Here is a 14038-nt window from a genome sequence, read left to right as displayed (position 1 = left end):
AATTACTTGAATGTGTACACTTCATTATTAAGTACAAATCAAAAAACTAAAGTAATAATGTCAAAAATAGATAAATGTGAACATTCTCACCTTCGATTCGGGTTTGTTTTTGTCTGATAAATTTCCCAGTTCCTCAGGTCCCAGGGCAAACAATGATTCTGATTCCAAAGAAGAGATGAAATGTTAATTAGACAGTTAAACTTGCATTTATATACAGCCACTAAAGTAATGGAAAACCTGGTGCTTCACAGGAGTTTAATTAGACAGGGTAAAGCGAAAGGAGGAGACATTATGAAGAGTGATCAAAAGATTTATCAGAGGTAGGACTTAGAGGAGGAGTAAGAGTTGTCAAGAGGTAGAGGACTAGGGAGGGAATTCCAGATTTTAGGGCTTAGACATCTAAACACACATTCATAATAGGTAGTGGAGAGTATGAGATAAACATGGCACTAAATTGAGAGAGTGGTAGATTTCCTGTAAAGTTAATGGAGTTCACAGAGAGGGTTAAGGCTGTGAAACTATCTGAAAACTCAGATATGTTGGAGGTCCTCAAGGCAAGGTAGACTAATGAGGACAGGCATGATAGGTGAGCAAATTTGAAATGGGTTAAGACATGGGCAGCTGATCTTCGGATGAGCTGAAGTTTACAAGGGAAGTGATGGAAGTTTGACCATGACAGTGTTGGAATGGCTATGTCCAGAAGAAACAAAGGACTGCAGTGGAAGTTTCAGCCACAGGTGGGCTGAGTGAGAGATGAATATAAGTGATGTGATGGAGGTGAATGTAGGCAGTTCTTGTGATGGGAGAGTATGTGTGTTTGGAATTCAGTTCAGGAACAAATAGAACCCTGAAACGGTGAATACAATTTTGCTTGTTTAACCATTGTTATTATTTGTTAATTCAATCTACGTTATACATCAAATTTTAATGGGTTGAAATAGGTAAGCACCTCCATCAAAGACCAGTTAGAACAATTTTCCACAAACTTCTGCAAAACATACAATCACACCTTGGAATAACTTGCATTCCAACCAACTTCCTCCTAGCCAGTAACTACTTCATGTTGTATTTTTGAAACATGTTCAGGGATGTCAGCGTTGCTGACTGGGTTAACATTTATTGCCCATCGATAAGTGTCCTGGAAATCAACGGTGGTGACAATGCCACTAAGAAGGAAGTTCCAATATTTTAATCCAGCACTGATGGAATGGCATTGTTACGTCTGGATGGCAAGTGGCTTGGAGGGGAACTTGTAGGTGGTGGTGTTCCTGTGCATCTGCTGCCCTTGCCCTTCTAAATGGCAGTGGTCATCGGGGGTGTGGAAGATGCTGTCTAAAATGTCTTGGTGAATTTCTGCAGCTCATCATGTAGATGATACACATTCCTACTACTGAGGGTCAGTGATGGAGGAGTTGGCTGTTTGTGGATGCAGCACCAAATCAAGCAGTTTGCTTTATCCTGGATGGTGTCAAACGTCAAGTGTTGTTTGAGTTGCACTCATCCAGGGGAGTGGTGAGTATTCAATCACCCTGCTGTCTTGCACATTGCAGATAGTGGACAGGCTTTGTGGAGTCAGGAATTGAGTTACTCGCTGCAAGATTCCTAGTCTCTGATCTGCTCTTACAGCCACAGAATTTACATGACTGGTTCAATTCAGTTTCTGGTCAACTGTAACCCCCAGGATGTTAATACGGGGGGATTCAGTGTTGGTAATTCACTGATCATCAAGGGACGATTGTTAGATTGTCTTGTAGAAGACTGCCACTGCCTGGCACTTGTAAGGCACAAAATGTTCCTTGCCACTTATCAGCCCATATGTCCAGATCTTCTGCATTTCCACATTGACTGCTTCAGTGTCTGAGGTGTTGGAAATGGTGCAGAACATTATACAATCAGCAGTGAACATCCCCACATTTGACAGTATGGAAAGAAAGTTGTTGAGTCCAGGATACTACCATGAGGAACCAGGGGGTCTTCTGCCTCAATGGTAGACTCCCTGCCTCTGGGCCTGAAGGCCTGTGTTCAAGTCCCATCTGCTCCAGAGGTGTGTTATAACGGAACAGGTTGATTAAAATATATGACCCAAGGAACTCCTGCAGTGACATGCTATAGCTGAAATAACTGACTTCCAACAACCACAAACATGTTTCAAAGTGCTATGTATGCCTCCATTCAGGAGAGTTTTCCCCAATTTCCATGGCAGCATAAACCACCTGGGGTAGGAATGCTAATAAATTGACCTTGAAACCCCAGCTCTCTTTTATAAAATTGGACAGTTTACAACATGACATTTGCAAAACCCGCTAGGACTTTGGAGACTAGTAATCCAATCACTGTCAGCACACAGGCTGCTACCATTGTTTCTAAGTGTAAACATCTGCACCTTCCTCCCAATAAAACAATCTGGGCTCCCTATAATCTATAAGAAACCACCCAGGCTCATTGTGGAGCAGAATTCAGAACAGGTTACATGACCCCTTTTATCATATATTAAAGTCAGCTTCAAAACCTATTCTTATATGTTCATAATTGTAATATCTCTCCAATGAAGAATGAAAAGTCATCACTATAACGACGAGCTTCCATAAACACTACATGAAGTGTAACAACTTATAGAATTCCACATACATAATCAATGAATTTACTGCCTACAGTACAAATAATATTCTTTCTCATGCTGTCAAATTTTCCACTAAACAGGCTACCTTGGCAGCATCACAATGCTTAATCTGCATCAACCTAAATACTTGTAAACAATAAAGTTCACTTTATACTGGTTTTTAAAAAGTTCTTGCTTTCATATAAATTATGACTGATGTTGCTCATGCCTTCAACTTCCAAAGTACATGATTATAAATCACCTTTCACACAATAATTAAATTTCACATTGTTTCCATGTCCGTGGTTAGACGATTTAATCGATGATCTGGTTTGCTCAAAAGGACAGGAACAACACTGCTCATTTCTGATAGTTCCTCTGGATTTAACACTGGCAGGTGAAAATTGCATCACTTTTTACCCTCTAGAATTAGTATTTCCTTCGGTTATTCTTTAAAACCAGATCATAAGTTGTCACCAGGGTGCTGGCTTTTTAAACTGTCTTTAGATTACCATTCCCTTTCAGAACTGCAAGTTCGTTAATGTCCACTTATCAAAAAAATCTCAACTAGCCCATCATCCAAGTTGTCTTTCTCCCATTTAAACACAGGATGATGGCTCTCCTTCACTGCTTAAAGAATCTCATTGAAGCTACATCAATGGTTCAATTGTTACAAGTTCTGTAGAGAGCAACCACTTTTTCTAATTCAAACTTCCAGTTAATAGCTGAATGCATGACATAAAAAAAGCATTAAATATTTTAGTCTAACTAATAACTGGAAAAAATCACGACTAGATCTTATTTTCTTTTTAAAGGGAACTTATATTTTAAACTACAGAAAGCAATTTCTCCTTTTACACTTATTGCACTCTCCGAAGAATTATGGGCCTTCCAGCAAACAGTCGAGAGTTGCTCCTGCTTTCAATGGATTTCCACTTACCAGTTCATTGAATGAGTAACTTCAAGTGACCACTTCCAGGAATTTTCCTTAGTTTTTGTGCAGTTTCCTAAATGCATGCACAAAAACCTGTTTCAATGATTCTTTCCTTTGCCACACCAGGACACATCTCCTGGAATCCTTAGCTGGCTGTGGGATGCATCTGTCTGACTAAACATTGTGTCCCTCCAACACTGAACTATGATAGCACATAGGCCAAACAGTTTCTTCTCTCCATTGACCACACACCAAAATTGCTGTCGGTCTGTAGTTTTCATTGATTTGTAGGGGTGCCTGTAACATGACTTCATAAATTGCTCCCTCTTCATTCTTCCCCATAGCAAAATTAATCACATGAAACTTGTATCTGGGTAGAAATGCTAATTAGCTACTTTATACCTAGATCTTTTTTTAAATCTTAGAAGTAAATGGACAGTTAACAGCACAACTGTTCACAACCTGAAATTTTCAACACCTTTCCAGGACTTTAACAGAATGTTGCTTCTGCTGCGGTCTCCAACAGAGAACACCACGCACCACCACCCCAGTGACACACTCTGGTCTCAATTTGATCTTTAACCATCCCTGGCCTGTTGTCAAGCAGACTTCACATGACTCCCTCCAGTTTAACTTGAATTAAAGACAGTGCCGAGTTATGATAATCTTATTAATCTCAACGATAATTTTTAAAAGTCCTGATTTTCTTTTCTTATTCGCTCTCATTATTTTACATTCAGTTATCTTCCCAATTGGCACAATCTTTACCCAATTGCTTGCAAGCACGTGCCACAGTTTCTTCACATTGAAGTGTTTTTCTCCGCTCTAGGACTCAAATCCATCGACGTAATTTCACATTGACAGCATCAGTTGGAGACAAGTGATTTTGGTTTAAAACAATCTCTTTGTTGCAACAGCCTGGATTTCTGCTGTTGTATTCTGTTTTGACACCTGTGGCTTAGGATCTACAAGGGCGTTCAACGGAGAGATGCAAAATTTGTGTTTAATGCGTTCCAACTCTTTGCTGTCAATCTAAAGTTTACAGTTAATTTATTTTCGCAAGTCTTAGCTTTTGATTCTCTGGATTTGGCTTTACTCAAAATGGTAATTTCTGCAGCAGATTACAAATAGTTTCTAATTTCATTAGTATACTCAGTTTGAATGTATTTCACTACCATACCTGGAGATAGCAGTACTTTACGTAACACTAGGGCATTTCCTCAGTATGTGATCAATATAATTAATAGGCAACTTCGACAATATTCCAACAATAACAGGCCCACTGATTAAAGTCCAGTTCAAAGTTATTCTATACAATGGAACAGTAAACAATTTCCATCCAGATCCTATATCGAAAAACTTGCATCTCTTGCCAACATTTGGGACTAAACCAATATTGTATTTCAAAGGATAACAAACCTTTTGCGCCTTTATCAGACAACATCAGAGCTAATTCACCTTCAAATACATAAGTTTTAATGTTATAATTTACAGTCAGGTTAAATACATTCGATGGTACTGATTTGTTACAAACTTCACTCAGTGGTAGAGTTTTCTGGAGCGACACAGGATGTTCCTACAAATGTTACTGGCTCAGCTTTCAACTTCCTGTCTTTGCTTGCCCCATCATACAGCAAAAGTAATATTTTGGCCTCCTTGCATCAGATTTACTGCCTCCCATTGTCTCTTTCACTGCTCTGAGAAGAACTGTGTTTTCATTTCTGATTCTAATAAATATTATGTTCACTATTATCTCTTCTGTCCAAAGCTTCTCTGTGGGTTTGTAGACAAAGATTTGCTGTCACCTATGTGTTATAGAGCTATACAGCACAGAAACAGACCCTTCGGTCCAGTCAGTCCATGCCAAACATAATTCCAAACCAAACTAGCCTCACCTCCTGCTCCTGGTCCATGTCCCTCCAAACCTGTCCTATTCACGTACTTATCCAAAAGTCTTTTGAGCGTCATAATTGTACCCACATCCACCATGTCCTCAGGAAATTCATTCCACATGAACTACCCTGTGTAAAAAATTTGGCCCTCATGTCTTTTTTAAAATCTCTCTCCTTGCACCATAAAAATGTACCCCCAGTCTTGAAATCCCCCATCCTAGGGAAAAGACAACTACCATTAAATCCATCTATACCCCTCATTAGTGTTGTGTTATGGGATAATCCATAACGATCAGCCAAAACAACCATTTCCCTGTATTGTTTATAAAATAAGTCTTCTCAGTGGTATGTGATTCCTAAAGGAATGTGACTTTCAATTTTTCACTAAGAAGACGAGTCTAAAGCTTTCAAAACAAAACAAATTGCTGGCAAAACTCAGGAAGTCTGGCAGCACCTGTGGGAAGAAAGCAGAGTTAACATTTCAAATCTGGTGACTCTTCATCAGAACTCACATTCCACATCTTATTCCTCAGGTGATTGCCACCGGTTCAAACTTACCCTACACGGATGCCAACTGAAGTTTCATCCTTCATATTTTGAAACCACCCAAAAGGGTTCTGATGAAGAATCACTGGTCTTGAAATGTTAACTCTGCTTTCTTCTCACAGATGCTGCAAGACCTGCTGAATTTCACCTGAAATTTCTGCTCGTTTCAGATCTCCAGCATCTGCAGTTCTTTTTTATTTACGGTTTTCAAACTCCTGGTCAAGCTTCATTGGGCTATACCACTGAACAAAAATCATTGATCAAAGACCATTTCTTTACCTCTAGCAAATTCCACAAATGTTTCTTACTGTCTCTTACTCAAATTTCTAAATTTTTGTCTATAAACTGCTGAAATTAATACAAATTAAGCATAGCAATCTTAGCTATTTCACAATCTGGTCAAGGGGCCAGCAGTGGAAGAGTGCAGTGGTCTTGCAGGAGTGAAGGAGAATACAAAGGTTGAGGAGGAAATGTCATGAACAATGTGAAAGCGAGGGTGAGAACTGAGGCATTGGTGAGTCAGGAGTCAAGGCAGGTCAGTTGGCACAAGGGTGACAGTCAAATGAGACCTGATGCAAGTTAGGATACAATTTTTGAATGACCTCAAATTTAAAACAAGTGCAAGGTGGGAAGTCAAGCAGAAGAGCTTTGGATTAGTGGAGACTAAATTTAACACAGCAGCAAATGGCCTGAAGTTTGGTGATGTTAGAAGTTGAAGTAATGGCATTGATGACGAACAGCTTGTAGAATTGGAAGTTAATTCCAAATAATACCAGAACTCCAAAGTTATGTACAATCTGGCTAAGCCTCAATGGCCATGGAGACAGTATGAGACAATAGTTAAAAAATGGAGTTTACAGGGGTGTCTGAAATTGATGGTTGAGGCTTTTCCAAGCTAAAGTGAAGGAACGTTCTGCTCATCCAATACTAGATTGCTGGATAGAAGATACCTTCTTACCATCAGTCTTGACTGGTCCCTCCAATAAAGTCTATGTGCACTGACCTATTGTAATACCTTTCTTATCGTTTTATTTAAATAAAGTAATTCAATGCCAATCGCTGAAACACAAAGACAGGTAATAGCAAAATGACTGCTGCATTTGCAAGAAAAAAAGCTTTGTGTTTTGAAGAACTAGTTATTCTGATCGCCCCTAATCTTTTTTTCCCCATTTCACCTTCAAATAACTTACCTCGGAATTCAGGTGTATACAGCAAGGTCTGAAGCAGTGAGTTGAGGTAGCAGGTGCCCCCCTGGTTTTTGATTCCACTGAGGTTACTGGCTGCACGGTGTGGTGGTGGTTCAGTGTCCTTTTTCCTAGATTTCCACCCGTTCATAGTTTTGTTCTCAGACACAAATCCAACATCTTCCTCTTCTTCAAACATGTCCCCAAACATCCCGCAGAATTCGAGGCACACAACCTCTCATATGGTTGCTTTAGCCAAACAAACCAAATGTGCAGTTCTAAAGTTTACTGCTATCTCATTTTTAGCAACATTAGCTGTTTTGATTTGTGGATAGCTGCAGATTTGAAGTTCAAACAGTGTATTTCCCCTGAAACAAAAAAAAAACTTGCAAGTTATAAAATCAAAGAACGATACAGGACAGACTTGAGGGCATTAAACCAGTAGAATCTGCTGTCAGGTGAACTATCTAACTAGCCCCATTCCCCATCTTTTTCTCCAAAGATCTGATCTTTTCTTAAATGTTTATTGTACTCTTTCCATGATTCTTTCAGCCAGTGTGTTCTTGAACACAACTCACAGTGTAATAAAACGTTCCTTCTTGTCACCTCTGGTATTTTTTGCTAATCACCGTAACTATGTCCTTTGGTTACTGATCATTCTGTCCTGGATGCAGTTTCTCCTTCATTAGTCTATCAGAGCACATTAAAAAAATAAGCAATAGCATAAAGGGTTAACCAATATATATTCCATGCTCACAAAAATGGTTAACCAATATATACTCCATGGTCACAAAAAGTACATCAGCAATTTCTAACTTAATAGTTTTAGGTTAGAAATAAAAAGAGTTATCATAATGATTCCTGATTTATATTCCTGAGTTGCTCATATCCAGCAGTTTGTTAAGATTGTTATACTGCACTTGGGAGATAAGAACAATTAGATGACCTGAGTATCAAGTCACCAAGGGTGAAACACTAAGTAAATGAAGATTCCCAATTAGCAAGATTTACACGAAATATTAACTAGGAAAGCAACAGCTATAAATATATTATAAAACAAAAATTAAAAATGCTGGTAACTGTCAGAAAAATCAGACAGAATTTGCAGAGTGAGCAGACAAGTTTATGTTTCAGGAACGCATAACTCAACTCCTGCCAGACTGAGGGGCTTCTGGGGCTTGGAGAAACCAACTTTCACAGGGCACTTCTGAATTCTCATGCTCTCACATGCTGTATATGGGTGTGAAAGAATTAATACTTGATGGAGCGCAACAAGCACCATCTCCTGTGATGATGCCATGGGGACTTGGTCAGAGGAGTGCCTTGGAAGAGATAGACCTGGGGTTAATATGATCCCAACAGTCCCTGTAATAATGTAACCCATATTCATATAATCTGAAAGAATTTCTATAAATACCCAAAAACTTCATATAGTTTACTCAACAAGACTTTCTTGTTAGACCAGATCATTTGATACCCTAACCTTCACTAGACAACTTCATGCTCAAAGCAACTCATACATAACATCAGGTGCATGTATATTCATATATTGGCTGTTTAAACTTATTTTAAGGAATAATTGATCATTAAGAATTAAACTAATCAATCGTTACAAATCAACGCAGGCCTTACTACTTCTCTGTATAAAACTTTTTGGCCACTTATATTACTACCAAGATTTGAATATCCTCTTCAGGTACTCATTCATGGGGATCCAATGTTCTTACAGCAAAACCTTACTGCAATGTAAGCTGATGGTAAGGTTCAATACATCGGGAACAGCAATAATAAAGCTTCTGCAGTTTACACTTCACTGCAATGAGATATAAATCCAGATCTTAAATATTTCATTTGCTTGCTATTTGCACAGATTTAGCTTATAACATTGCTGGTGTACTTTATTAAATCCAGAAACTGCCCAAAAGTAAGGAAATTGTGTGGATTTGATAATGACTGGTGGACAGATGCCACATTCACCCTGAGCACCTCTCAACTTAATGGCACTCATAACCATTTTTTAATCAGCCTGTTCAGATGTGTTATGACACATGTCTGGGGCAGGTGGAACTTGAACTCAGACAATAAGAGCCTTTAATGATATTTGTATTCCTGGTCATGTGAGCAGATCATAGCAATATAGTGGCATGGTTTTATTTACTACTACATCAACAAATAATCAGCATCAAATAAAACAGATACATCACGTGGATGATTTTTGTTTAGAAAGTTGCTTAGAAGTGCAGTTGAATAAAAGTAGCTTTCACCTCAGCCTGGAGATGAATTATGAGTTTATAGCAATTTGAGAAACATCAATTTGCTGAAGTGCTATTACTTGAGATCCTTCAATCAAATTTTAAGCAGTCACCACAACCACCACTTCCACAAATTTGTTTTTAACACAGTTTATGCTTAAAATCACATTCAAATTCAACATGACCTTTAAAGAAACATAGAAAAGCTTTATGAAATTATACTTTAAAGTTTACAGAAGCATTAACTGTATTAGTTACAGGAAGGTTATGCATCCAAAATGTCGTGGTTATAGTGAACCAAGTTGGAATGCACCTAAACAAGCAAGGCCTGAGGCTAAAGATTGTGCTACAACCCTAAACTGACGTGAAATAAAGAATTCCTAAAATCTAGTATGATTGAGCATGAAACAGTAAAGATTGCCTCTGATATAATTTTCTCTCCACTATTCTACGTTTGTCAATCCCATCTAGCTACTATGGTAGCTAACATTAAGTGGCTCCCTTTCCTCTGGCACCATCTTCAAGACTACCATTAATCATTCAAATTCCTACTTGCGATTCATTCCAACTCTGACGTTGCAAAGGAACACACCAGAATAAATGGAGTGAAGATTGATTTGACTGAAATAAGTAAGTTATCTATTAGGTACGAATGATAATAGAAGATGGCAGATGTGTTGCAAGAGTTAGAAGGATAGAGGTAGTTAGAAGTAAATTCATGAAAATGAAGCATGCTTTAACAAGGAAACTGAAGTTTGTAACAAGGACAAAACTCATCGGATTCTAGATTCTACTTTCTCATGTGCCTCAGAAACCAAGGCAATAAGTAAAAGTCTGTGGACTTAGGCTTAGTTGGATGGGAAATGTCTGTGTGCTTGCAAATTAACTACACGGAATGAAAGGATGGTGCTGAACAGATGAGCATGGTATACAATGACAGCCAATCTCTTGGCTAGAATAGCTACAAGGAGCAACGGTCTACCTTATCATAGACCTTCTCTTTTATTTTTCTTTCCCCCCCTTCCTTTATTTGCAGAAGACCTATAACATTTCTAAGTTACAGCGTATCTCAGTTCTGAAGGAGGTCATCGACCCAAGGCATTAACACTTCATCTCCCTTTCTACAGGTGCTGCCTGGCCCCGAGTAGTTCCGGCATCTTACGTATTAAAGACTTTCAGCATTCATCGTATTTTGCTGTTGAATCAGTAGGAAGTATAAGTGGGATTGAACACAGAATTATTGAAGCCCAAAAGATGGCCATTCCACATGCCTGCACCAGGTCTCTGAATGAGCATCTCCACATGAAGCTGGTCTCTGCCTTCTTTCTGAAATCCTGCGTTACTTCTTTTCGAATAACAGTCCAACACCCTTTTGAATGCATTGAATGAGCCTACATTCAATGAACTCTCAGACTCTGTATTCCAGAGCCTCACTGTGTGAACAAGCTATTTCTCAAATCAATTTTGCTTCTTTTGTCAATTATGTGAATAATTAATTAAGTGTGTGCCATCTTGTTCTCAAGATCTTGATCAGACCTTCATGTCTTTGAATATCTCTGTCAGATCTCCTCTTGGGTTTCTCTCCAAAGAAAGCAGTCTTAACTTCTCTAGTCTCCCTGTGTATTGAACTTCCTGGAACCATGCCTATGAAACATTTCTGCCCATTTCACATCCTCCGTGAAGCATGGCTCCCAGAAACAGGACGCAATACTTCATGTCTCAAGAAGCATGTTACTATAGTTCAGTGCCTCCCATGCTTCCTACAGTACAGTGACCCCATTTTGCAGCCTGAAAATTAACACAACCCATTAAGAACCGGGGTTGAAAAGAAAGGATCCCCTCCTGTGCAAGAGGGCACACGTTCCTCAGTGTAGAATGGAGATGCTAAAACTCAAGTGTTCAATAGAGCTCACAGAGGTAAAAGAGATAGTAGGAACTGCAGACGCTGGAGAATCTGAGATAACAAGGTGTAGAGCTGAATGAACACAGCAGGCCAAGCAGCATCATAGGAGCAGGAAGGCTGACGTTTCAGGCCTAGACCCTTCATCAGAAAAATGGTAAAATATCAGTTTGCAGTCTCTTTTTGAATCATAGAGATGTACAGCACAGAAACAGATCCTTCAGTCCAACTTGTCCATGCCAGCCAGATATCCTAGATAAATTTAGTCCCATTTGCTAGCATCTTCCTCTAAACCGTTCCTATTCATATACCCATCCAGATGCCTTTTAAATGTTGTAATTATACTAGCTTCCAACACTTCCTTTGGTAGCTCGTTCCATATATGCACCAGCCTCTGTGTGAAAAGTTGCCTTTAAATCCCTTTTAAATCTTTTCTCGCTCTCCTTAAACCTATGTCCTCTAATTTTGGATTCCTCCACCCTATTTATGCTATCCATGCACTTCATGATTTTATAAACCTCGATTAGGTCACCCCTCAGCCTCCAATGCTCCAGGGGAAATAGCCCCAGCCTATTCAGCCTCTCCCTATAGCTCAAACCCTCCAACCCTGACAACATCCTTGTAAATGATTTCTGAACTCTTTCAAATTTCACAACATCCTTCCTATAGGAGGGAAACCAGAATTGCACACAGTATTCCAAAAGTGGCCTGTACAGCCGCAACATGACCTCCCAACTCCTATACTCAATACACTGACCAATAAAGGCAAGCACACCAAATGCCTTCTTCACTATCCTATCTACCCACGATTCCACTTTCAAGAAACTATGAACCATCAGATCAAGAGCCCATTGTACTCAGAGGTAACCTTCTTCACTGTCTACTACACCTCCAATTTTGGTGTCATCTGCAAACTTACTAACCATACCACCTATGTTCACATCAAAGTCATTTATATAAATGATGAAAAGCAGTGGACCCAGCACCGATCCTTGTGGCACAACACTGGTCACCGGCCACCAGGCGGAAAAGCAACCCTCCACCATCACGCTGTCTTCTACTTTCGAGCCAGTTCTGTAGCCAAATGGCTAGTTTTCTCTGCATTCCATGCCACCTAACCTTGCTAACCAGTCTACCATGTGGAACCTTGTTGAACACCTTATTGAAGGCCATACAGATCACGTCCACCACTCTGTCCTCATCAATCCTCTTTGTTACTTCTTCAAAAAAACTTATCAAGTTAGTGAAATAATTTCCCATGCACAAAGCCACGTTGACTATCCCTAATCAGTCCATGCCTTTCCAAAGGCATGTGAATTCTGTCCCTCAGGAATGCTTCCAACAATGTGCCCGCCACCAATGTCAGGCTCACCAGTCTATGGTTCCCTGGCTTTTCCTTACCAGCTTTCTTAAATAGTGCACCACATTAGCCAACTTCCAGTCTTCCAGCACCTCACCTGTGGCTATCCATTAAATAAATACCTTAGCAAGGCACCCAGCAATCACTTCCCTAGCTTCCCACAGAGTTTGAAGGTACACCCGATCAGGTCCCAGGAATTTATCCACTTTTATGAGTTTTAAGCCATCGAGCACTTCTTCCTTCAGTATGGATATTTTTCAAGATGTCGCTATGTATTTCCCCACTTGGGACCTTGAACCACACCTTTGGGAAATCGTGTGGCTATGTGGGAAATTTCTGACCACTTGAAGATAAATCAACGCAGAGTGACACCTATGAACTCCAAAGTCTCAAATTAAAGATGTGGTGGAGATTAAGGCACACAGAGAGGAAACTGATACCTACCAGCTTCTTTTTTGCCTCTCTGTTAATGTCTGCAACAGTAAAAGTATGCATAAGACATAATTAAAGAAAACTCTTACCATTCCTACAATTCCAATAGTCTGTAACTTGCATCCACAGACTGTAGAACCTTCCAGAACAGAAAAGAAGCACATTTAATAGAGAAAAACGCCAACTTCGGGCCCAGCAACACGCACTTCGACTCGGAGCTGAGGTTATTATTATTTTGATTTGATTCCTTTCCCGATTTTTGTCTAACAGCAGAGAAGGAAAGGTTTAAATCCAGAATGAATGCCTAACATAGACTTAACTTGCAGCAACTGCGTCTACCCGGGAACCCCCCCAGACAGCCATGACTGCTCATCGGCGACTGAATGCGCCTGCGCCGCCGCGTTGCATTCTGGGTTCTGTAGTCTCCAACGTGTTGTTTAGTACGGAGAGGGTGGGATGAAGAACTACAATACCCAGCTGCCTGTTAGACAGTCCCTAAGTTTTGGCTGTGGGGGGGACGCTAAGGCAAACTTTGGAAGGCTGTAACGACATAAAGCGATTCACCAACTTTCCTTCTCACTAAATAACCAACTGGATTTAAAATCTAAATACATATATAAGTACTGGTATACGGTTCGTCTGACCCCGATCCTGATGAGTATGGGTTAATGTCTCACTCCTGGCCTAACATTACCGGTGCCGAACCGAAAGGGTACTTTCCAAAGGTGCCTTCTTTTTGGAAGAAACTTGAAGCCAGAGTCCAGTCGCTGCTGAACTTGTATGTTAAAAAAAAATGCCCTGTGGCAATAATTCGAAGTGTATATAGTCCTCCGCAGTTTCCTATGATATAACTAACTAAAATTCAAAGATGTTTAATTGGCTGAAAAGGGTCTTGAGATCTCCCATATACACAAAAATCCCAATATAAATGCAAGTCTT

At 39.7% G+C, this 14038-nt stretch overlaps 1 protein-coding gene across 3 annotated transcripts in view; it reads right to left on the bottom strand.

Moving 5' to 3' along the window:
* Positions 1-13469, bottom strand: part of usp40 (ubiquitin specific peptidase 40) — a 114652-nt gene extending 101183 nt beyond the window's left edge. For 2 of the 3 annotated variants that reach the window (XM_048598590.1, XM_048598591.1), the window contains exons 1-3: positions 13189-13469; positions 7162-7523; positions 91-158 (exon numbers count right to left, since the gene is read on the bottom strand). In XM_048598590.1, coding sequence (XP_048454547.1) covers positions 91-158; positions 7162-7366 — 273 coding nt within the window. In that variant the 5' untranslated portion in view covers positions 7367-7523; positions 13189-13469. The remainder of the gene's footprint in view (positions 1-90; positions 159-7161; positions 7524-13188) is intronic. The other variant, XM_048598592.1, reaches the window with a different exon arrangement.
* Positions 13470-14038: the final 569 nt, after the last annotated feature.

Source organism: Rhincodon typus, chromosome 7, assembly GCF_021869965.1.
Source record: "Rhincodon typus isolate 14 chromosome 7, sRhiTyp1.1, whole genome shotgun sequence".
Lineage (NCBI taxonomy): Eukaryota > Metazoa > Chordata > Chondrichthyes > Orectolobiformes > Rhincodontidae > Rhincodon > Rhincodon typus.
Note: the sequence above shows the minus strand (reverse complement) of the source record. Positions and strands in the feature narration are given on the sequence as shown.